Here is a 26,252-nt window from a genome sequence, read left to right on the forward strand (position 1 = left end):
GAAATCAATTGTTTACAGATGAAGTCTAGGGTTGGTTGAACACATCTTCATAATAATCTCATGAGACAAAACAGATAATTGATGCTAAATATTTTAATTTGTGTGTGTGTGTGTGTGTGCCGTATAATTTGATGTGGGAAATGTTTCTATTGGTGCACTCCTAAAACGGTTGTGTTAAAACAACATATTTTGTGTCTAGTTAAGGACAACACATTTAATGTGTTGTTCCTAACTAGACACATCTCTGTGTTATTAATGGAACAACACATTTTGTATTGTTTTGAAGTGCACCTATTTTGTTGCTAAAAACAATATCATTTTGTTTATTTGGTATAAAACAATATTTTTGCGTGGTTTATGGTTAAAAAACACATTATTTTCCACATATCGTACATTTTTGTAGCTAGAGATTTCACTCTCTTCCAGATTTGAAAAGCGCTGTGTCCCTGTTTGGCCGGCTAATCTGTACGTTGTGATTGGCCTGAATACCTCTGATGTCAGCTGAAAATGTGACGCTCCTTACCATGTTTGAAAGATTTTGTCACAATGCAATGCAATCAGGAGTAAACCTGTGAGTCCAAGCGGGAGGAATTATGATAATGTCGGTCTTGTCCACGTCACCAATCCCAGGAAGTAAACTGTTGCCTACAATCCGTGTGTTTGTTGTAGTCCAAGAAAAAAGATTTACGTTGGAGATGATAACTTGCGTCATAGTTTACTTTAGGGTTTGTACCTTTTGCATATAGTCAGGGCTTCTAACCAGATTTTTTCCCCAATTGGTTCGTCCGAACAGAAACAGTATTTTAACGTTTCTGGTTTTTGGTTTAACCCTAAAATTTACGTTTCTGAGCCGGTTAGAACAAAAAAATAAAGTTCCCGAATCGGTTAATAACGTTCCATGTCAGCTGTGGGACTAACAAAAAGTCTCTATCTTGTAATCAAACATTAAAAAAGGCTACATTATGTAAGCGGCATAACTGTAATTGTGACATACCTACATTTGTTTCAGCATTATACATGAATTAAGACAAGGACAATTTTTGCCATGTCATTTATTGGCAAACAACTTAAAAAAAAATGTTTTTATTAGAAAAAGAATACTGTGGTTCGCTTGCTTTTTGAAACGCATCTCTCCGTGTTTGCACTTTTGAGTGCACTTAAACACGTGCACTCACACACACGAAGGACGAATTCCAAATGGCACTTCAGGAAGAAGATGCCGCATAAACAGTTGCTCCACAGAAAGTGAAAATTACGTTGTTTTTCAGTGCTTTACTCGCCAAATGTATTTTAATGTACTACAGTATGAGACACAGTAGCGCAAATTTCTCTAAAGTTTAAACATCAAGAGTTCTGATCTTTGAAGGGATAATCACGTTTGATTTCTGTGCGTACAGAAAATTGCTCGCTTTAGCGTCTTTTTGTGGTTGAATTGTTTAAAATCACTTAAGTTAACATATATTTTTTGAAAGTTTCTGGTTTTGTTTCTGTTCCTTGCAAAACATCAAAAGTTTCTGGTTTCCGTTTTCGTTCGTGAACCGATTCAAAACCTTGCATATTGTTAACATGTACTAATACACACTAACACAGTGGTTCTCAAACTTTTTCAGCGTGCGGACCCCTTTGTGTACGGTGCATTCCTTTGCGGCCCCCCAAAGAAAATTTATGACAAAAAACTGTTCTAAAACTTCACATTTTAATGAAACAAAACATTAAATTATACAAAGTAGTGCTGCCTTATTTTTTTTAGGTTTAATTTCACAGAATTCATGATTAATTAATGTATTTTATAAAAACGTCATAAAACTGGGGCCCCACTGGGACCATCTCGTGGACCCTCTGGGGGCCCTGGACCCCAGTTTGAGAACCACTGCACTAACACACCAAAGGAATTGTAAAAATGTAAATCGGACAATAGGTTCTCTTTAACACATCTTTTATTTTATATATATATTTAAACACAAAAACACAGTGTGTAATGTGAATGTGAGTGATGAAAATGAAGCCATATTAATATGAGCTATGAGATCGTCCAGTGCTCCGCTAAATAATTGAAACACTGGTAACCAAGTTTTTATTCAGCAGTTATTGTTGTGTTGTGAAGTTATTTGATGGATTCACTAAGTATGAAGAAGTGTGACGTTTGATTGACAGACGCGAGTGACATGAGGGTTTCTGTGTTGTAGTTGTCTTGTTAAACGCAGAGGACTGAAACTCTTTTGTTGGACTGTCAGAACTCTGAGCGTCGTTTTGTTTATTATAATTGCTCACAGTACAAAAGCCTCCGTCTTCACACGTTCAGCATTAATCCTTCAGAAACGCTTACTGAAGCGCAGAGAGAAAATCATAGAGAAAATTCAGCTGTCATGTTCCTATATTACAGGAGAAATCCTCTGATGTTACTGTGAGTCCAAGAGGAACACGACTCTTGATCTGACTTCAGACTCAATGAACGCTGTGTGAAATCATAAAGAATGACAGGTTTTCCTGAAGACAGATTGACATCTATAATCTGTCTTGTATACCTGCAGACCTGACTTTCATTCTTTGAGAATGACGTCTATCTGAACGAAAGCACGTTTGTACCTGTGAAGAGATCAGTCTGAAACACTTCACTGCATTTCTCTCACATCTCCTGAGATCTTCTGCTCCTAATAAACATCCATCTGATCAATGCTATGCAGATGGTTACATTAACAGCATTTAAAAAGTGCTATCATTTGAAACAGAGACTCATATCTGAAGATTTCCAGAAATAGATTCTCTCTCTCTCTCTCTCTCTCTCTCTCTCTCTCTCTCTCGTCTTTTCTTTGGATACCATGGGTCTTGTAATGTACTGATCGCTTCACTGCACATGACAGATTAAGAAAAAGTCCTCTGTATTAAGCAGATCGTTCTGTGCAGCTCACATAGCAACAAAACCTTCAACCTCTGGAGTTCAAACATCAGGGAATTCTGGAAAGCTCAGCTGTCGGATCTGGCAGCCACTCAGGCGAACCGGTAAAAGTGCGCACACACACACAGAGAGAGACACACACACTTGTATGTGTGTATGTAAATGAGCCGATGGCAGCATCAGAAGGTCCCAGTTGTCTCCTGAAATGAGACCTGATTCAGATCAATGTATTAATGTCATCAGCAGGCGCTGTGGCTCTTTAATGCGACCCCTGGAGTAACAGTTCAAGTCAAACAGCATTTCTACAGGGGCCCGGGGACCACATGTGACACAAGAACCTGCAGAGGTAAAAAAACAACACTAAACATTTCACACCTGAACAAAGCTGCAATAATTCTGATTTATTGATCTTCTCAACTTCATTTATTTGAAAGTGAAGTGAACTAGAGACTATACACTACACTAACTGCTCCACATCAGATCACTGTATTTTCACATACTTAATACGTTTTTATACAGGTGTTTTTTTTGTTATTTTTGTTAAAATAATATTACTGTATAAATACAGAGCAATTTAATAAAATAACTAATAAAAGCCATATATTTACAGGGATTGATCTGAAAAGTAGTTGTATTTCATGTATTTTCACATAATTTCTCTGTTTTTCTACAGTTTTATTTACATATTTGTAATATTCTGTAATTTAATGAATTAGGACTGTAAAGATTCTCTGTATTTTTACGGTTTTTGTATGTAATTTTAAAAAATGTTTACCGTAATTTGCTGCCAGAGATTTACCGTTTTTTTACGGATTTTTTTTTACAGTGTGTCATTCCTACATTTAAAATGTGCTTGTATAGTAAAATAGAAAGTAGTCCTTCATATTTATTTGCTTAAGTAGAAGCATTAGTGTATTACTGATTCACGTAAGGTTTAAACCAGGAGTGGGGAACCCTGGGTCCTGGAGGGCCACTGTCCTGCAGAGTTTACTTCCAACCCTAATCAAACACACCTGCATTTCATTTCCAAGTGATCCTGAAGACTTTCAAGATTTTTCAGGTGTGTTTAATTAGGGTTGGAAGAAAACTCTGCAGGACAGTGGCCCTCCAGGACCAGGGTTCCCCACCCCTGGTTTAAACCATTGATTGCATTAAAAATGCCTGATATTAGTTAACTGACTTGTACATTTAAGTTATTCAGCATTTTCCTTAACTAAAAATATTAAAAACATTAATTAAATAAAATATAGGCTAAAATTTTGGTTGAAAATCTTGAATTATAATTACAAATGTTACCTTAGCAAAAAACTGAAATAAGTTTAAGTTGAAGTGCTAACATTTTTAACAGAAACAAAATAATAACTAAACTAAAATAAATATTGAATGTAACTTAAATTGCTAATATAAGTTTTTAAATGATTATTTTAAAAACAATAAAATGACAAAAGCTTTAGGAACGTTTTAAAACATTAAACTTAAATTAACATGAAATCTAAAAATATAAAAAATAAAGCCTACACTGTAAAAAAAATCCGTAGAAATTACAATGTTATTGCAGCTGGGTTGCCGGTAATTTATCGTAGATTAAAATTTATGTTATTTACTGGCAAGAGTTTGTTCAAAGTTAAATACATTTTTATATTAACAAGTCTTTATCTTTACAGAATAAAACTATACAACAACAGCCTCATGCAAAGCATTCTGGGAACCAGAAATCATCATCAACCTTTTTCAGTTTTTTTGCTTCAGATTTTGTTTCCCAGAATGTTTTGCTTGATGCTGTTTTTTGTTTTAGTCTGTAAAGACAAAGACTTGTAAATGTTTAATTTTCATTTAACTTTGAACAAAATGTTGCCAGTAAATAACATAAATTTAAATCTACGGTAAGTTACCGGCAACCCAGCTGCAATAACACTGTAATTTCTACGGATTTTTTTAAATATTAATAAAACTAAAATAAATATGGTGTCATGCAGGGCCGTGCACAGACCTTTTGAGGGGCATGTGCTGACACTAAAAAAGGACAAATAAATAGCACATAATATTCATCTCAAAAGCTTTATATTTATTTACTATTAATGATAGTTATAGATAATATAGAGATATTCAGGGTTTCAGTGCTTCTTTAAAACTAATTACAACATTAAAGGTAAAATTTTACAAGACTTTTTAAAGATGTCATATTAATCTTTGGTGTCCCAGAGTACGTATGTGAAGTTCTAGCTCAAAATACCATATAGATAATTGATTATAGCATGTTAAAATGGCCACTTTGTACATGTGAGTAAAAATTTGCTGTTTTTGGGTGTCCTTTTAAATGCAAACTCTGCACTAAATGGCAGTGCTGTGGTTGGATATTAAGGGGTGGTACTGTATTATCTACTTCTGACATCACAAGGGGAGACAAATTTCAATGACCTATTTTTTCACATGCTTGCAGAAAATGGTTTACCAAAACTAAGTTACTGGGGACCCAATTATAGCACACAAACATGAAAAAAGTCAGATTTTCATGATATGTCCTCTTTAATACACACATTACATTTTGCATGATAAAATATAAAGAAGCACAGTGAGCAATATTTTATAAAAGGCATGTGATGCTTTCTGAATTACTTTTTCTTTACTATGATATTTTCTTGAACTTTAAGATGAAAAGCACACATTTCTAAGAATTTTCTTCAAATTTTGTCACTAGGAGCAACTGGCTAACATTTTTCATTTTGGGCCCGTATGTATAAAACTACTCATAAATGCTCTTAAGAATAGTCTAAAATTATTTGTAAAAAAGTAGAACCAGAGTAGGAGACGTTTATAAGGAAGCTAAAAGCAACTTTCAGTAATAAGACTCATTTTTAATGCTGACTTAAGTGCTGCAAACTGAAGACTACAATGATTTCAACCTAAAATGGCCGCCCTTAACCTCTGAATCAGCCAGTAGCAGTCACAGCAGCATGTGACACCATACATTCATAAATCATGAAGAAATTATATTACTATTTAAATATTTTAATTTTAATTTGCTTGTGTAACATGACACCATGCTTGTTTAATGTGTAATGTGTAACAATATTACAAATGAGCACGTAAATTTATTTTACACACAATTTTGCACCATTTAATGAAATAGACAAACGTGATGCTATTTAAAGAATTAAGACGATGCATCACATCATTTTGATTTCACTCACATTTATTAAGAAAATAACAGAGTTTGCAAACACAAATATTTCTCACAAATTATTTACTCCACTTAAACACTAAAATTTTGCCATCTTTGTCACTGTCACCTTTGGCTTGCTTATTGCTAACATTGCTAACATTGAGTTTTGGGACAGGGTTTTATACTTTAATAATATCACTTTTCATTTAATAGTGTGACTGAAAAAAATTGTGAAGTATCTACAAGATCAAGTTAATAATGCTATTTTACATTTTATTTATGTATTTTTTACCTGACATACACTATAAAAAATGAAAGCTGCTCTACTTCCCTGACAAGCTGGTCCATATCGCATATCGCAGGCGAAGTTTACTTTCAGTAGTTTAACAGATGTTTAAGACATTGCTGAGATTAAGAGGAGAACTTGAGTTTAATCTTCATTACTGTTTGACAGATGAGATAGTAAAGATAAAGAGATTATCTGAGAGTTCTCCATTACTTACAGTATATAATATACAGATTCTGAATAAATCTGTGTAAAGTATTGAAGTGAGTCCTCTTGACCTTCAGCATGAATGAAGTGTTTCTCTCTGTGAACACAGACTCAGGTTTCATGCTTTCAACTCTCTCAGGTGACACTAAAACGGTGCGTGGCAAATCTCCCTCTTCCTTTAAACTTCTAGGTTTTCAAGAAGATCACAAACCCATCAGCTGTCAGTCAAGTGTCTGTCTTTCTGTCAGACGCCGCAGGTCTGATGTGATAATATTACAGTGATGACACTTATGATCTGTTCATCTGATACAGAGATAGAGAGAGAGTTATTAAACTGATGTTTGTGAAGACAAGAAGTTTCTTCAGCATCCAAACGCTTCATCAGTCGTCCTCCAACATCTCTGTTGTGGAAATCTCTTTTCATCAAGGACAGAAAAAAAGACTGATAAGAAAAAATCATCATCATAAAAGAATTCATACAGACTGTGTGTGTGTGTGCGTGCGTATGAGTGTCTCATTCAAATCATACGGTGACCACAGACATATAGACAGACATAGACAGGTAAACAGATGAGTTATTGAGACTCAGACTTGATGAAATCTCTCAGATTGCTGGTGTGTAATATTTGATTAATGAAGGGCTTGAAATGAGATTAATTTTAATAAGACCTTGAGTTAATGTCATTTAGACAGATTGACCTCAACTTCAGTACAAGAATAAAAGTCTTAGGTCAAGCTTTGCTTTCATTTACTGCAGTTTAATTCAATTCAATTTTATTTATATAGCGCTTTTCACATTTGTTTAATTGTTTCAAAGCAGCTTTGAATGAATAAGAAACACGGAAAAATCATAAGACAACAAAAGTAGCAAAGTAGTGCTAAGATTAAACCATAGCCTACTTGTGAGCGGAGTAATAATGTTAACGTAATGTAGTTCTAAGTTAAGCTAATGTCAGCTGACTCCCAAGGGGTTGAAAAAATTTCAACCATTTCTAGAGTTTACAAAGAATGGTGTGAAAAAGGACAGAACATCCAGTATGCGGCAGTCCTGTGGGTGAAAATGCCTTGTTGATGCTAAAGGTCAGAGGAGAATGAGCCGACTGATTTAAGCTGATAGAAGAGCAACTTTGACTGAAATAACCACTCGTTACAATTGAGGTATGCAGCAAAGCATTTGTGAAGCCACAACACGCACAACCTTGAGGCGAATGGACTACAACAGCAGAAGACCCCACCGGGTACCACTCATCTCCACTACAAATAGGAAAAAGAGGCTACAATTTGCACGAGCTCACCAAAATTGGACAGTTGAAGAATGAAAAAATGTTGCCTGGTCTGATGAGTCTCGATTTCTGTTGAGACATTCAGTCAGAATTTGGCGTAAACAGAATGAGAACATGGATCCATCATGCCTTGTTATCACTGTGCAGGCTGGTGGTGGTGGTGTAATAGCGTGGTGAATGTTTTCTTGGCACACTTTAGGCCCCTTAGTGCCAATTGGGCATCGTTTAAATGCATGGCCTACCTGAGCATTGTTTCTGACCATGTCCATCCCTTTATGACCACCATGTACCCATCCTCTGATGGCTACTTCCAGCAGGATAATGCACCATGTCACAAAGCTCGAATCATTTCAAATTGGTTTCTTGAACATGACAATGAGTTCACTGTACTAAAATGGCCCCCACAGTCACCAGATCTCAACCCAATAGAGCATCTTTGGGATGTGGTGGAACGGGAGCTTCATGCCCTGGATGTGCATCCCACAAATCTCCATCAACTGCAAGATGCTATCCTATCAATATGGGCCAACATTTCTAAAGAATGCTTACAGCACCTTGTTGAATCAATGCCACGTAGAATTAAGGCAGTTCTGAAGGCGAAAAGGGGGTCAAACACAGTATTAGTATGGTGTTCCTAATAATCCTTTAGGTGAGTGTATATTATATACTATATATTATATACTTATATACTATATATAAGTACTATGTCATAGAAGTTTTAATAATTTAAAATAAAATAAAAGTTAAAGGAAGCAGTTGGTTGTCTCTGGGTAATCCATTAAAAAATAAAATTATATACTTATAAGTTTATTAAAACTGTAGAAATAAAGGGAAGCGCTTGGTGGTCGCTGGTCAGACATCACCTGGGCATCACGATGATGGGAGGCAAAATCCTATCAGCGTAGGTCACATGTAATGCAAGTGTCATATGTATGCTCAGTTTCAGACAAGCTATTGCGGCATAAGTATATTGCCCAGATGAATTATGTGAATGCTTTGTCAAAGAGAAATGTCTTTAGTGTAAAGAGAAATGTGTTTAGTGTAAGATCTTCAGATGTGTTAAAACAAATCTGTTGTGCAATATTGTGTTGAAGTAGCTTCAAATGTGCTGCTCTGATTTATTGTACTTGATCTTTAGACAGATTTGACCTCTTTTGTTTCTGTTACTCAAGCAAAAATAAAGCAGATATAAAAGTGAAATCAAGTTAAGATTTAACCCGGAGGTCCTGAATGACCTCACACATCATTCATAATGTTTGAATAGAAGAAAAGAGCTCTGTATGAACACGAGACACATCTGATCTCTGAACAGCCATTAAACCTAAAGCTCATCTAATATTTACAGGAGATGCATTAGAAACTCAAACCTCTGATGGACAAAGTCTTTACTTTACTCTGATGGTTTGTATTCACATCATCTTATATCAAATATATACAATTCATATAGAATAACAAGATTCATAAAGAAAGAAATATTAACAAAAATAATTAAGACAATAGTGTGAAATTACAATTACAGTACAAAGTAACATCTAAATTCAAGCCAAAGGTAAATTGTGTATGTATGAGCCAATATATATATGTCTATATAATCTGTAAACTAAAATGATCTGTCATGTCAGTTTCTGCTTGTGGTTTTGTTTCTGAGAGAGGTTTAGTGACGGACGGTTTATCAGCGTGGTGTACAGTGAGGTCTATCAGTGTCTCTCATCTTTGTCTCTCACACATTAATCTGTTACAACACTCAAACTGATCTTGTGTTGAGTGTTAGCGGGCAATGTGAGATCACACACACAGACACACACACACAGCTGATAAGAGTTGCACACCAGTGACACAACACCTTTCATACACACATTGACATCAATACTTAACACAAGTTTTATTTTTTTGTGGATCATAATAATAACTAACTGTTACACTGCAATAAATGACTTTCTTACTTAGTATTTTTGTCTTGTTTTCAGTAGAAATATCAAAAAATTCTTAAATCAAGATGTATTTTCTTGATGAGCAAAATGACCTAAGAAAATAATACTAGTTTTTAAACAAAAAATATACAATTTAAGTGAATTTATGCTTAAAACAAGCAAAAATATCTGCCAATGCGGTGAAAAATTTTTACTTGAATTAAGTGTTTAAGAAAAAATAAATCTTATTTCACAATTTTTTTTCTCACCCCATTGGCAGATAATTTTGCTTGTTTTAAGGACAATTTCACTTAAATTGTATATTATTTGTCTAAAAACTAGACTTATTTTATTAGGTCATTTTGTTTATTAATAAAAAGCATCTTAATTTAAGAATTTTCAGATATTTCTAGTGAAAACAAGACAAAAATACTAAGCAAGAAAGTCATTTTTTGCAGTGTAATAATTGAAGTTGTTAAGTTTTGATACTGTATATATATATATATATATATATATATATATTTTTTTTTTTTTTTTTTTTTTTTTGATGTTTTGCTTTATGAATATCATTATATCATAAATAAAATAAGTTGCCACAGAATAAGATTTTTGACAAAAACTTTAGATAGAAGTGTATAATTCCAGGCCAGTGATGTACGACAGTGTCATTTCTGAGCTTTTTGCTGAAGGTTATTTGTTATACAGTTATGTTTGATTTAATGAACCAACTGACCATAAACAACCAATAACTCAATAACGCACAGACACACAACACGTACAGCATAAATGACTGATAGGTTTAGACTCTTTGTACTGAATGTGTCACACATCTGATATTCTGCATCATCTTTAACTCAATAAAAACATAAAGAACTTAAACATCTGAAAAAATATGGAAAACACAAATTACCAACAAGGAAAAAGAGAGGAATGTTCAACAACTGCTTGACAGATGAAAATAAATAATATTGTGTAAATACACACATATACAAATATAAATTCAAATCTATTCAGCATCTCCCACCGTCTCTTCTCGATATGTTTCTCTTCATTTATAAACACTGAGCTGTCAGCAGTAGTGAGATCACCGGGTACGGACCAAATGTCCCCATAAAGATAGGAATACCAGTAAATTTGTGACCTTATTGGGACATCTTATGAGGAAACAAACTTGTAAATCAAACAGAATGTTTATTGTAAATCTGGAAAAGCAGAAAGTTTTCCATGAGGGTTGATTTTAGGGGAATTTATTATAGCCTCTGCTGGCCAAAACATATCTTTGTGTGTTGTGGAAAATCATTAGTTGGTGTCTCATAGCAGCAGGATCATGTGTGATATTTTATGCAGAACGGCGCCTCCTGCCGGCCAACTGAGGAACAGCATTAACACTTATAATATATGTGCGTGCGTGCATGCGTACACCTGAGGCTCCTAGTAAACTCAGTGTAGTCTTCTGTTAGCTGAAGGTTAAATGGAAAAATGTGAAAGTCAGAGAAATAAATGAGGTTACGAGACGTCACATCAGTATGAAGTTCGGGGCAATGAGATGCAGAAACCTGAACATGCATGATGTCTTTATAGAGGTGCTACCACTTTTACTTAAAAAATCTTCTGCAGTTTAAAGATGTATTTTTCAGTAGTGTTGAAATCTCATTCTCCATTTCACTGTAAAAAGTGAAAACTACTCAAGCTTACTTCAAATGGTAACACGAAAAATATTTAAAAATTTTCAACTTAAAGTGAGAAAAATTGAAAACACTTTAAATTTGTAGATGTTACTAGTTAAAGTAATTTTTAAAGTTTTTTAAGATTCAATTTTTACTTTTTAAAGTGTTTCACTGAATAAAAAAGCAGCACGTTCATATGTTTAAACAGAGCAACACATTTTAAATAATGATGAAAGTGTTCCCGTTCCTTTAAATCTATGTTAACATCATGTAAAGAGAAATGTTAAGTTTATTTAGGGACAACAGAAGAGTTTCTATCAATCATCCAGTAATCAAAACCGATCTGGCACATTTTCTGTTCTGCAGACTGAGCCATTATAACCCAACAACTTCATGATCTGATGATAAACATCTGCACATTTACACTCACCTAAAGGATTATTAGGAACGCCTGTTCAATTTCTCATTAATGCAATTATCTAATCAACCAATCACATGGCAGTTGCTTCAATGCATTTAGTGGTGTGGTTCTGGTCAAGACAATCTCCTGAACTCCAAACTGAATGTCAGAATGGGAAAGAAAGGTTATTTAAGCAATTTTGAGCGTGACATGGTTGTTGGTGCCAGTTGGGCCGGTCTGAGTATTTCACAATCTGCTCAATTACTGGGATTTTCACGCACAACCATTTCTAGGGTTTACAAAGAATGGTGTGAAAAGGGAAAAACATCCAGTATGTGGCAGTCCTGTTGGTGAAAATGCCTTGTTGATGCTAGAGGTCAGAAGAGAATGGGCCGACTGATTCAAGCTGATAGAAGAGCAACTTTGACTGAAATAACCACTCGTTACAACCAAGGTATGCAGCAAAGCATTTGTGAAGCCACAACACGCACAATGATGGGCGTCAACACGCGTGGATAGGCTACAACAGCAGAAGACTCCAGCATGTACCACTCATCTCCACTACAAATAGGAAAAAGGTGCTACAATTTGCACAAGCTCACCAAAATTGGACAGTTGAAGACTGTAAAAATGTTGCCTGGTCTGATGAGTCTCAATTTCTGTTGAGACATTCAGATGATAGAGTCAGAATTTGGCGTAAACAGAATGAGAACATGGATCCATCATGCCTTGTTACCACTGTGCAGGCTGGTGGTGGTGTTGTAATGGTGTGGGGGATGTTTTCTTGGCACACTTTAGGCCCCTTAGTGCCAACTGGGCATCATTTAAATGCCACGGCCTACCTGAGCATTGTTTCTGACCATGTCCATCCCTTTATGACCACCATGTTCCCATCCTCTGATGGCTACTTCCAGCAGGATAATGCACCATGTCACAAAGCTCAAATCATTTCAAATTGGTTTCTTGAACATGACAATGAGTTCACTGTACTAAAATGGCCCCCACAGTCACCAGATCTCAACGCAATAGAGCATCTTTGGGATGTGGTGGAATGGGAGCTTCGTGCCCTGGATGTGCATCCCACAAATCTCCATCAACCGCAAGATGCTATCCTATCAATATGGGCCAACATTTCTAAAGAATGCTTTCAGCACCTTGTTGAATCAATGTCATGTAGAATTAAGGCAGTTCTGAAAGTGAAAAGGGGTCAAACACAGTATTAGTATGGTGTTCCTAATAATCCTTTAGGTGAGTGTGTATCCACAGCTACGTAAAAACATTACTGATGTTAATATTAAAACATCTCACAACCAGCACATCAGGAACTTTATGAAAACAAATCAACTCAATTTAAATACAAAACTGAACAATACAGGAATCTGATGTATAAGAATTAAACGCACAATCAAACTGAATGATGACAAACATTTGTGTTTATTGTGTCTCTGTAAGAGGTAGAGATCTGTGTATGATATGAGATATCAATATACACATAAGGTTAATCTCTCTCTCTCTCTCTCTCTCTCTCTCTCTCTCTCTCTCTCTCTTTCTTACTGAAGTTATTATTATATTATGATTTCAGGAATGGATTTGGCATAGTTTAATAAACACGATGAAGCTTTTATGTCTAAAAGGCACATTCAGTGACCTTAGTGGCATTTCTCATCTTCAGACCAAGTTTGAAATCTAAATCCATTATAAACAAATCTACTTCAGAAACTAAAAACAAAATATCACAATACATAATGTCTGTATTAAAGCATTTGAAAAACATAATTTAATGGTCAATTTAAATGCATAGTTTGTTAATACCCTTTAACAAACCTAACAATTACAAAAAATGAAACAATAAGATAAAATGTAAACGTAACATTGAAACATGATGTGTATCCGAGTGTCGTTTCAGATTGAGTTGGGTGTATTTGATCTGTTTGATATATGAACAGTTTGTTACTTTGTAATAGCAGGAAATACACAAACACACACAACATGATGTTGAATCACAGCAAATACCTGACACATATTAATGTTATACAAGCTTGATATCATCAGTGCAGCATATTTATTAAAGATAATAAACTTTGGTGTTCATGAAAATAAAACGGCTAAAGATTTTTTTTCACTCCTAAACAAGCTGCTTAACAAAACATACTAGTAAAAAAGTAATACTTATGCATTGCATGATTTATACATCATAAAGAGTGTTAAACGTATAGTTGATTTATTAGTACATCTACATTAGTACATGTGTTTTATTTAGACTGTTAGAGTATTAGATTAGATCATTTATATTTAAGGCAATATTTTATCAGACAAAAAGAGTGTTTATAATCTCACTCCTTTAAAAATATAATGAACTAAATCAATGTATGTTTACAGTAGATTATAAGCATTTCTACAGCTGGTGTATTACTACAACATACCCTGTAGGACAAAAAACAACCCCTAAAAACATGAATATTTCCCCTGAGGACAGTAGATTTGCAATGATATTGCTTGACGTGTGTAGTGTTTAATAATAACCAGCATTTATCCTCAGAAGTGATTTGGATCAGGAACAGATTCATATAAGGCCCTAAAACATCAGGAATGATTTACATTCAATCAGATCAGATCAGATCGTCTGATTCAGTATAACAGCAGCAGCAGGGCTGAAGAAATAATGTGTTTGAATAAAACACGAACAAACACACACACACACACACAGTTTTAAAACACTGACATTTACTTACATAAATATGATGTATGATTAAAAGCACGAGAATGTGTTGTTATTGACACATGCTAATCTAATAAGATTATAATCTGTAGACACACCGGCGCGTCTGTCTTTCTAACACGATTGATGTATTTTGGCAGTGTCTCCCCAATAAAACTGTGAGAGTTTAAATGTTTGTTTCTCGCTGCACAACACCGTCTTCATCCTGACAGAGCTGCTGTGAAGCTTCAGCGTCTGCATCCGTCTGCGCATGCGTCTGCTCTTGCTTCTCGTTCTCAGTCCGGTTGTGCGTCTCGTTCTGCTTGCGTTCGCGCTCCAGCAGGCGGTAGTTGATGAAGTTGCCGATGAAGAGCCAGATGCTGGCCAATATAACCACAGATCCACAACACAAATACATGTACTTGTAGTTTTTGGTGATGTCCACTAACTTCCCTGTAGATCAAAAACAATTTAGTCATTATATCATCACGGGTTTATTAATGATAACGATATTGTGTTTAGGGATGCACCGATATGGAAATTTTTGCCGATACCAATAACCGATAACTCTTTATATTTGGGGGCCGATAACCAATATATATATATATATATATATGTGAAGAGTTTGGTTCCAAAACGCAATAAATCCATTTTGACAAATTTTGGTAAAAACGTGTTTTCTATACCAAGAAAGTGACAAGATGAAAACAACTATTTTCTGTTACAAACTTTCACACAGCATCTTTAGGTTATAAAAACATAAAAAATTCAAATCCATAAGTTGATTTTCAAAGATTTATTATAAAAACGGATTATTTTTTCCACAAAATGCAATAAATCCATGACAAGTTTTTATTCAAAATGCTATAAATCTATTGAATCAATAGCCTATATAAATGTACATTCATCTTTGCCATGTTATATTCATTTAGTTGACTAGTTGTACACACTAATTAAAAATATAAACATTAATGTTATTAATCAAAACACTTACTTTGTCATATTAAGAACCCTGTCATTGCGGTTACTTGACGTCCTCGCTTAACGTCTTTCACAGCGATCAGCTGTAAAATGTTTTTGGTCCTGCTCGATTTTCGTTGACTTTGAGTAAAATTATGGAAAGTTTTTATAAGATCCTCTGGGGTCAATGTGTTAGCATGAGAAGCTTGTTGCTGTCGAGAGAACAAGCACCCGTCTCCCGAGTGCCTCTCAGGGAAATTATTAGCTGTTGATGGCTTACGTTTCTTTCCCGTCACAGAAAACCATCACAGGTTTAGCAATGCAATTAAAGTATTATTTTGTTTTGTTTGTTGATCACAAAGTACAAAGTAGATGAGGAAAACTAGGACTCCATGTACTCAGCGCGCCGCCATGTTTGTTTACATTGCGTGACTGGTGCGCTGTGGGATTTATTGCGTTCTGTAAAAAAGGGGGAGTGGCGTTTATCGCATTTTGGGAAAAAAGGGAGAAAAGATGACAGAATAACACGGCGGATATTGGATTTTGCGTAAAATTAAGAATTTACTTTTAACTACTGACCTGATATAATGCTGATTTTGGCAGTAACTCATTTTTTTCAAAAATGGCGTTTATCGCGTTTTGGAACCAAACTCTTCATATATAGGCCGATAAATATTCATATTATTTTCACAATGAAAAACTCCCAGACCGCGGACATCTTGTCTTTGCGCTAGACTAGCATACTCTTCTTAAGCCCGTAACACGTGTCATCTTCGTGCTATGTCACAGAAAGCAGCAATCAAAACTTCACATGGTCAGCAATGAGCAAGTGAAGTGGTTCAACAAACCAAAATAATCCATCATTTATCGGCTTTCATTTATCGGCCTAATTTTGCTATCAGACCGATAACCGATAATATTAAAAATAAGCAGTTATCGGCCGATAACGATATGTCGGCCGATATATCGTGCATCCCTAATTGTGTTAGTATTGTTCATTCAGACCTCCACCTCTTTAATTCATACATTCAGAGACAGATCATCAATAGGATTCAAGACTGGTACCTGCCAGAGGTGGGCCGATGAGAACCGGACAACACTCCACAATAGTTGTGAGACCCACGGCGCTGGAAAACCTTTCAGCTCCGACCAGATCCATCAGTGTCTCGAACAGCACCGCGCTGACCATGCCAAACGCCAAACCGAAGAACACGGCGTACACCACCAGCCCGGTGTAACTTTCGGCCAGAGGACACAGTAGGTGACACACGCCGTTATACAGCACGGCGAAACTGAAGAAGTACTGGATCCTAGGACGGATCAAACGCGAGTTTGCCACCAGACCCATCGTCGGCCGGGCGAACATGTCCACGAAGGCCAGGATAGACAGCAGAAATGCCGCTCGGTACTCGTCCACACCGCTATCTTTGGCGTAGGAGGAGAGGAAAACGATGGGTGCGAAAAAGCCCACAAACATGATGACATTCCCCGACAGGTAAATGAGAAAGCCGCGGTGCTTAAAGAGCGACAGGTCCAGATATTTGTTGACCTTCTGCCAGGCTGTGGCCGTCTCAGTCTTAGATGTCACCTCAGCTGAGGGTTTCTCCTCAATCTTTTTGGCCTGGTTTGGAGGGGCTTGCAGCGGTCTCATGAGAGATCCAGCTACACAACAGTTCAGCAAAAGTCCTCCAAGAATGAGAAAACTGCCCCGCCATCCGTACTCGTTGATGAGGTACTGGTTGAGCGGTGCGAGGGTGCTGAGAAACACGGGGCTTCCCGCCATGGCGAAACCGTTGGCGATGGGACGTTTCTTATAGAAGTATCTTCCGATCATTGTTAACGCGGGCTGCAGGTTAAACGCGAGGCCGAACCCTTTGAAATGAAAGGCGAGTGGTTAACATTTATTCGTAAAAAAAAGAAAGATTTGATTTTTAATATGACACTCACCTCCAATCACTCCTATACAGATGTACAGTTGAAGGACATTATTACAGAAGGAGGCACCGATCATACCGATGGCACACAGTAAACCACCTAACATCATGATGGGACGACAGCCGTATGTGTTCACCAGAATACTGCTTATGGGACCTACAAACACACATAGATTCAATGCATTAAAACATTTTACTTTACATACATGAGACAATGGGGGCGTTCATGGGACATTGAGGGCACTGGAACCGATTTGAAAGCCAATCACAGGGTTCCCACACCTTAGTTAACTTCAAATTCAAGGACCTTTCAAGGACTTTCCAGGTCCAATATCCTCAAATTCAAGGACTAAATGGGGGGGGACACATTTCAAGTTAGAGCAAGGTTACATTGTGTTACCTTTTAAGATACATTGTTACAGTTCCCTTGTGAGGGAACTCGCGCTGCGTCACTGCGGTGACACTTTGGGGAGGCCTCCAAGGGTAAGTGCGTCTGAATGTGTATATTAAATTCAACCAATGGAGAGGCTTAATGACAAAGACAGGGTGACGCGGGTGCCAGGAAGTATATCGCTATCTGAAATATTGCCAAAGACGGAGTTACAGGGACGCAGGAAGTATGGCAAGGGAGACGCAGCGTCCCGTTCCCTTCTCAGGGAACAACAGTTACATACGTTAGTTATTATGGCATATTATTGAAACTTTGTTTGTGTACAGGGCCATGACATGAGCAGCAGATGATGAGTGTCTCTGTGGTTGCGTGAGATGATTTAGATGCCGTTGGGAATTGGAGGTTTATTTATATTTATACAGAGAACTACACGTATTATAGAAATAAATATAGTTTTGATGTGAATGTTGCAAGCCAGTGACTTTATGTACAACAGCTCTCCCAAAAAACACAACTTTACAGTCCACAGGTACACTATCACTTTAAAGGTGCAGTGTGTAAATTTTAGCTGCATCTGGTGGTGAGGTTTCAAATTGCGGCTAACGTTCAGTCCACAGCTCATCCCTCCCTTTTAAAATGCATAGAGAAGCTACGCTAGCCACCATAGGACAAACACGTCATCGTCAGAGACAACTTGGTAAACAAAGTTTGTCCGTTAAGGGCTTCTGTACAAAAATGGTGGCACAAAATGGCGACTTCCATGTAAGGGGACCTTCTGTGTATGTAGATAAAAACGGCTAATTTTAAGGTAATTAAACACATAATAGTTCATTTTGTAAGGTCTTTATACACCACTGATAATATAGTTATGTATATTATATTTCATTTATTCTTCTAAAAGTTAAACACTGCACCTTTGGTTACATCAAGATTCAGCTGTTTGTGTTGATTTGTGTGTTTTGTATAAAGGAAACTCAATAGCTGTATGTTAATATTAAACTCTTGTTCATTTAATGAAGGCCAGCCGATGGTTCTGTGTTGTGTTTTTAGTACGACGTCTTTAATGTTAACTGGAGAGGTCAATCTACCCTCTCCTGTAATGAATTAAATGAAAGCACTTTTAAACATGTGCACCTGTTCACTGCCCTGTTACTCTGAATATTATAAAATGTGTTGAGTTTGTACCTCCAGCGTACATGACGGCTAACATGATGGATGAGATCCAGGCCACCTGACTGTAGGACGCATCAAAGACTCGCTGAATGTCTGTAAAAAACACAGTGGTGGCTTTTGGAAAGGCGTAGGAGAATCCAATAGAGATGAAGGCCCCGCCCACCACAGCCCAACCCCACCCTCCATCCGGTGGGGTCACGGCTGCCGATGCGATGGGTGGAGTCATATCAAACCCTAAATATCACAGACAGACAGAAAACATGTTAGTATACATGACATTTATAAAGTGACTGTTTATAAGCAGTTACTTACTCGTATCATTCTGAACCTGTACTGTGAAACAACATCAGTGATCATAAATGAGAATCAGTGCTTTTTTGGCTTTTGTTGTTGGGCTGTCAGAAAATATACTATATAAACACAGCAAACATACACACATTCACATCTATAAATTCACCAGAAATAACATTTCAACATTGTAGTGTAAATATTAGTGCATACAGTACTTTGAATGTGCTGAAATCCTTCAGAAATCCTCCAAACTTTCTCTTTTTGTTCTTCACAGTTTTCTATACTTCAAAAACTCATTGATTCAGTTCATTCATAGACTTTGTCTTGACTGACACGCTTAACCCGCCTCCTTTAGGCACCGCTCCCTGCTGCTGCAGTACAGAAATATATGGGCGGAGCTACAAGTGTAACTAAATCAGTGCTTACAAACCAAATACATCAGTAATGATTCTTATCATATGATAATTCAGTTCTGAAGCCAGAATTGTCAATGTAATCAAATTTAATGTTGCTATATAATATCATAATTACATTTCCCTCTCTAAAGTTAAACAGAGCACCCCTGGCTCCAGGCTGTATAGGGATGAGCTGTACTTATTGAGATGGGTATTAACATCTCAACCAAACTGGTTTTGCGACAAGCTTTAAAGAAATTCTAATGGGGAAGAAGTGACTCTGTCTCATGTGAGAAACCACATGTTTTACTGTCAAATGCCACATGACCCCAACAATACATTCCAACACACCCTAAGACGCCGTTTACACCTGGTATTAAGATGTGTTTTCGTCAATCGGATCATAAGCGGACGAGAGATACAAATTCACGTTTACACCTGATATTTAAATCTGTCTCTTTTGTCCACTTTAGACTGCTTTTGTCCTGATTACTGTGAGGGGATGGTCTGTGGACACTGTGGGCGAGTGACGGATTTAAATTGACGTGAACTTATATAATGTCAGAGTCCGCTGCTTGTGTTGTAAGTAAACATGCTGCACAGTGTTTTATACATGAATATGTAAGAGCTTTCTCTGATATTTCAGCGCAATTAAGGAAATATGCTCGCACAACTTTCACTGACCTTTTCATGGAATTGCTGTGAACTGGACTCTTGTTCTCTATGGGAATGTGATACATAAACACACATTTATAACCAACTTTGGTGGAGGTATTACTTAATTAATTGTTATTATTAATTCTGCTAAATCAGGTAAAACCTACAAAATATATTTAATGATGATTAATTGTATGTACTGTATTTGCCTTTGAGCTACTATTTGTTCTCTGACATTGGGATGGTGGAAATTATTAATGAATAAATGATGATTTGTTGTTCCTAACCCCCTATAATCGCTACACCGACACAAATAGACACACAACCATATATACAAGCACACCACAAGCAAAATCTTGTATGTTTAAAATCCACCCTCTCAGATATTTTACGTGCATGAATAATATTCTTCTGTGGTATATTAGAGATGTGCACGAATGGTTGAATATTCAATCTGCAATAATAATTTGAATAGAAAAAATGCTATTCAAATGTTTGTTTTTAATGTGCCACTGCAGGGTTAAGGCTACTGCACATTTAATGTTTTTTCACTTCACCTGTGCTGTCTTTTACAGACTTTAATGTAAAATATACATGAAAATGTATTTATGTAAAGTCCTCAAACATAAAACTTCACTTGGGGTTGGAGTTATTGTATAATATTTGGTATAATATATTTATTTATTTCTGTAAGATCGAACAGTACTGAATTCGTACTAACGAATCTTTTTAATGCCATTTTTGTGTTTTAATGCCATATGTCTGTAGGCTATTTTTTTTAAAGATTTTTACAATCTTTTAACTTTAAAAAATAAATAAATAAATAAATAAATAAATAAATAAATAAATATATATATATAGTTAAATATACCGCCAGACCTTCTTTGTTTTCAACCTACTTTTATACCATTGGTATTCAGATACATACACTCTAAAAAAACAAACGGTGCTATATAGCACCAAAACTGTTGATTTGAATCGTAACCATAGAAGAACCGTTTTTAGTGCCATATAGCACCAGTGAAGCACCGGTGAAGCACCCGCGCAGAACCATATAGGGGCCATATAGCACCACTGAAGCACCACATTTGGTTCTACATAGCACTATATGGTTCTACACAGGTGCTTCACCGGTGCTTCACCGGTGCTATATGGCACTAAAAACGGTTCTTCTATGATTACGAGCAAAGAACCACTTTTGGTGCTATATAGCACCGTTTGTTTTTAGAGTGTATGGTGTCATGGATTATATCAAATACCAACAAATAAAAAAGTCAAAGCCTGACTTGCTCCAGTAGAAATCTTATAATGACTCCTGGTTAAATTTTTCATCAAAACAAACATCAAAATCAACAAAACATAGGTCCCTAATCACAAAATGAAGGTTCTGCCACAGCCATTCCAGTTCCCTGACCTGAACCATACAGAAAATGACTGAAGAGGAGAGAGCAGCAACATATGAAGAGTCTGGAGAAATAATCTAAGATCACTTCAACCTTATCAGACATTATAATACAAGACTCTGAGCTGTTATCCTTGCAAATGGAGGGGGCAAAGAGGATTAAATGGGGGGGGGGCAATAATGGTGTCCAGTGTTTATCAGAGAAAAACATTTATTTCATAATGTAATTTCCCCCTTGCTTTCATTTGTTTTACTTCAATGAAACGTCATATTTTTGTGATTTTAAAAAGAAACCTTGTAGATTAATTTCCACAGCTTTTTTGCTCATATTTATGAAGGGTGTCGACGTTTTTGGCACTGTATGTGTCTTTGTTTATGACTCCAGTAGACTGAACCAAATTCATTTTCTGATAAAGAGATCAGATTTTTACAATAACTCTATTTCAGTACTGATGAAATGATGATTGACAGACATGAGATGTGTCACATACATTTCTCATTTCAAACCCTGAAGACTTTCCTCACTCACAAACATTCCTCACTCACTCGCAGCAGATTACTGACATTAACCAATCACATGTCCTGTTTAAACCAACCTGCTCCAACTCAACCAATCAGAAGCTGAAACATGAATGTCAGGTGATGGTGTTACCTGAAAGAGCTCAAACACACACACACACACACACACACACACACACACACACACACACACACACACACACACACACACACACACACACACACACACACACTTATGTTGTGTTATATACAGCTACTTAGAATTACTACAAATTAACAATAAAAAAAACTTATGGAAAAAGAGAACATTTTGCCCAGGGCAAATTTCTTTCTAAATTGTTCAATAATTACAAACACACACACATATACATACAAGTCCTTAGGCAGCAGGGCAGATCATCTCTAGTGTAAAGACACATAAAGCAGATAGTTAGTGAAGTGTGTTTGTGTGTATATGGGTGATATTAAATGAGTCTTGTGTTGATGACAGTGTCTTTATTTTTTGTCTTTACTACTGCACTTCAAGGCCACCAAGTTTAAAATATGTGTCTGTCTCTTTAAGGCTGAGGGCTGTGTCTCATGAATATTTAATGAGATGATGTTTGCTGTCTTTACAGCATGAATCATGACTCTCAGCAGCTCACATCATAAACAGAGAGACAGAATAAATGACAGTATCCATACAACAGGAGTTTGACAGTATTACACTTTTCTACAGCACAACCATAATTATGAGTTTGTGTCAGGTGAAAACTAGTCTTTAAAGAATAAAGCAGGACTGTTTTTTTTTTTTGAGGATACTATGGAGGTCTGTGTTTTAAAGCCAAAAGCACTAAAGTACAACAACATCATCTAGAGTTTCCCACAGAGAGAGGAACAATAGAGACCATTGAGTCCTGCAGTTAAAGAGTCGGACCCTGATTTAAAATAAAGGTGCTTCAAATGTTCTTCACAGAAACGCCATAGAAGAGATGAGCTCCTCAAAGAACCATTCAGTGAAAAGTTTTTAGAAGAACCATATTCTTTTATAACTTTTTATCATCATTTTTGAAACAGAAAGGTTCCTCAGATGTTAAAGGTTCTTCGTGGAACCATACAGCAAGAAATGGTTCTTCTGGCAGCGTGAAGCACTTTCATTTTTAAGAGTATACTGATGACAATTAGTCATGAGATATTTAACTTCATAACTCAGGAGAAACAAGAGTGAAGTGTGTGCGTGTGATTCATCTTACACTATGAGAAATCAGAAAGCTTTATTTCTAAACACCACACATTGCGTGTGTTCAGGAACAACAGGTGCACTGTCTCAAATATATGCATAAAATCACCATTTTATTCAGTCTTAAAATATTCACACAATTTCTCTGGTCAAAATTACATCTTTAATAAATACAGCTTAGTAAATAATGTATTACATTAATGACACCTGTGACTCTGACATGTCTACTGTGTTTATTTATTTAGGTTTTATCTGCTAATCTTTGCCTCTGAATACTGGACAACACAACAGCTGCGTGACATATAACAGTAAATACACAATCAGTTATATATTATTAGATTATTATTTCAGTCATGTAGTCTTTATTTCTGCGCTTCATGATAAATACACCTGTCAATCACCTTTAGTAATAATATAAATCCACCAGCTGAAGTGACCCACATCAGCCAAACCCGCTTAGAGCATCAAAGCCTGGATAAAGATAGAAACAGGACTGCTCTCTATCTGATCAACACAGTGAGCACTGGACAGTGTGCAGGAGAGAGATGCTCCTCGTGTACTCATACAGGCCTGTGGATGCTGCGCCTTAATATTCATCTGATATAAAGCATCCATCTAAACTGTGACCTTCTGAAATATTTACAAAATGAAATCAAATAACACACGTCACATATGTCACTGTCACGCATCATTCTGATAACGGGACCGTCCCACAGCATTCGAATCAATCATAATAGATATCGCGTAAAAAATAATTATACAAAGAGCTCGTGTATGAAATAATGTTTACCTTCAGATAATGTGTCGCTCTCAGAGCTGTCTGTCCCTCTATCTGTCTATCTCTCTGACCTCAGTCTTTGCTGCAGAAAGACGCTCCGCACGCGCCAATCGGTCCCCACGCGGCTGCGGTGACGTCACCAATCGCGCTGCCTACTAGGGCGGAGGCTTGGATCATGAATATTAATGACGCAACGTCAATTATGAGGAAACGTTCATGTTTGGGTGAACCATTTCTTGAAATTACCAGGAATTAATTATCGTAGAATTACATAGTTTTACACTTAATTTACATGCTGAGAGTTTAATGTGTTATGCATACTATACGTACATTTTGTGTAACAGTTATTTTTGACATTATGTGGAATTTTTTGATCCCCATGAGGAAATCAGCTTATAAATCAAACTAATTAATGTATATTTCAAAATATAAAATAGCAGAAGGTTTTCTATGAGGGTTGTGTTGAGTTAGGGGAAAGGCATCGATTATACAGTAAACTTTGTACGGTAGCCTATATAAAACTCTATTGAAAGTCCTTCTAAAACTGCACTAAATCATGAACATCAAGTATGATGAATATAAAATCATTCATAAATGATCTGTTAGTGAATAAAGTCTCATTACTGAACTGGTGGACATAGATCTGAGTCTGATCTCACAGTCTTTTCACTGACTGTCTGATCCCACACAGAAATAGCAGAGCTCTGCCTTAATCTTTCAGCACTCAGGGTTCACATGTTGTTGTTTTTATTACTCCTCTTGGGAAAAAAGATGTGTTTACAAATAATTAACCATTGGATCGACATCATCGGAACCACGAAGTTTAAGATACATCAGGTTTAGTCAAGTAAATGTAGATGGGAGTAATCCCGTGTATATTGTTGTAGTTTTTACAGTATCCTCTAGGTGGCACTATTGAACTTACTTATCCACTGCACTTGATGTCCCTTGAACAAGGTTTGTTTGTCAGTATTGGGTTTAAGTGAATGACGTCATTATTGCATCAAAACATTTCTATAGTAAGAAGATGTGTGTTGTTTGTTACTTACAGTACGTGAACATTACTTTGACTTTATGGCCAGCAGGTCCCTGAGACAATTAAGGGCGTCGATTTGGGTAGGGAAGCTAGGGACATCCTACCAATACATCTGAATGTCCCAATCAATAATTTCACTAAACAACTGATTTTTATTTATGTATAACAACTGGTGTCAGTCTGTTTCTTGTGTTTTTTTATAGCTACAGTTAGCAATTTTTATAATAGCTGAAACCTGATGGTTTAGTATTTTATTATTTTGCTCAGTCAGAATTTTCACAGGCATCACAAAAAAGTAAAAAATAAATTACAAAAATAGGCCTATTTATATTTGTTGTTTTTGACATGTGTAACCGTAATAAATATGACACCTAAGATTAAGATAATGACATTTACATCCCCACTAATGTAAAAATCATATGCCCTTGCCCTGAGAAATGTGTTTTTGTATTAGACAAGTGTCTGTTTGTGGGAAAAGAGTAGTACCAGTCATTTTTTGATCTTATGGGGACATTTTGGTCCCCATTAGGACTCAAGCTTAAAAATCAAACATAATAAAGTTTATTGAACTAGCAAAAAATTTAAATAGGAAAAGTTTGTGATGAGGGTTAAGTTTGGCAAAAGAGGGGAGAATATACAGCTTATACAGTATATAAACTATTAGGTCAATGGAATGTCCCTATAAACACAAACAGACACCTCTTCACTTCACCTACCTCTGAGACATTGTGGGTGGGATACAAGTGATTCAACAGCTGTGCGTGTAAAAACACCTTTACTTCAGTTATATCACACTTATCATTAACCTTTTGACATCTGTAAACTCCTTCTGAAGCTGCAGTGCTTTCAGTTTTTATACCCACCACTGCTGTGAGTCCTCCTGAGACGCCTGCAGAAGATTTATCCAGAAAACCTCAACACCTGAAAAACTACAACACACTTCCTACTAATGTGTTTGTGTTTTTTAATGTGTGCACAGTCTTCGGC

General features: G+C 36.3%; 1 protein-coding gene across 1 annotated transcript; it reads right to left on the reverse strand.

The window, feature by feature from the left end:
* Positions 1-13,855: 13,855 nt before the first annotated feature.
* On the reverse strand, positions 13,856-24,371 carry LOC129432620 (monocarboxylate transporter 2). Its single transcript, XM_055191133.2, has 5 exons — positions 24,242-24,371; positions 18,981-19,202; positions 17,418-17,561; positions 16,536-17,342; positions 13,856-14,963 (listed from the first exon to the last, which is right to left on the reverse strand). The coding sequence occupies exons 2-5, from the start codon at positions 19,192-19,194 to the stop codon at positions 14,698-14,700; spliced, it is 1,431 nt and encodes a 476-aa protein (XP_055047108.1). The 5' UTR covers positions 19,195-19,202; positions 24,242-24,371; the 3' UTR covers positions 13,856-14,697.
* Between the last annotated feature and the right edge of the window lie 1,881 nt (positions 24,372-26,252).

Source organism: Misgurnus anguillicaudatus, chromosome 1, assembly GCF_027580225.2.
Source record: "Misgurnus anguillicaudatus chromosome 1, ASM2758022v2, whole genome shotgun sequence".
In the NCBI taxonomy this organism is placed as follows: Eukaryota; Metazoa; Chordata; class Actinopteri; order Cypriniformes; family Cobitidae; genus Misgurnus; species Misgurnus anguillicaudatus.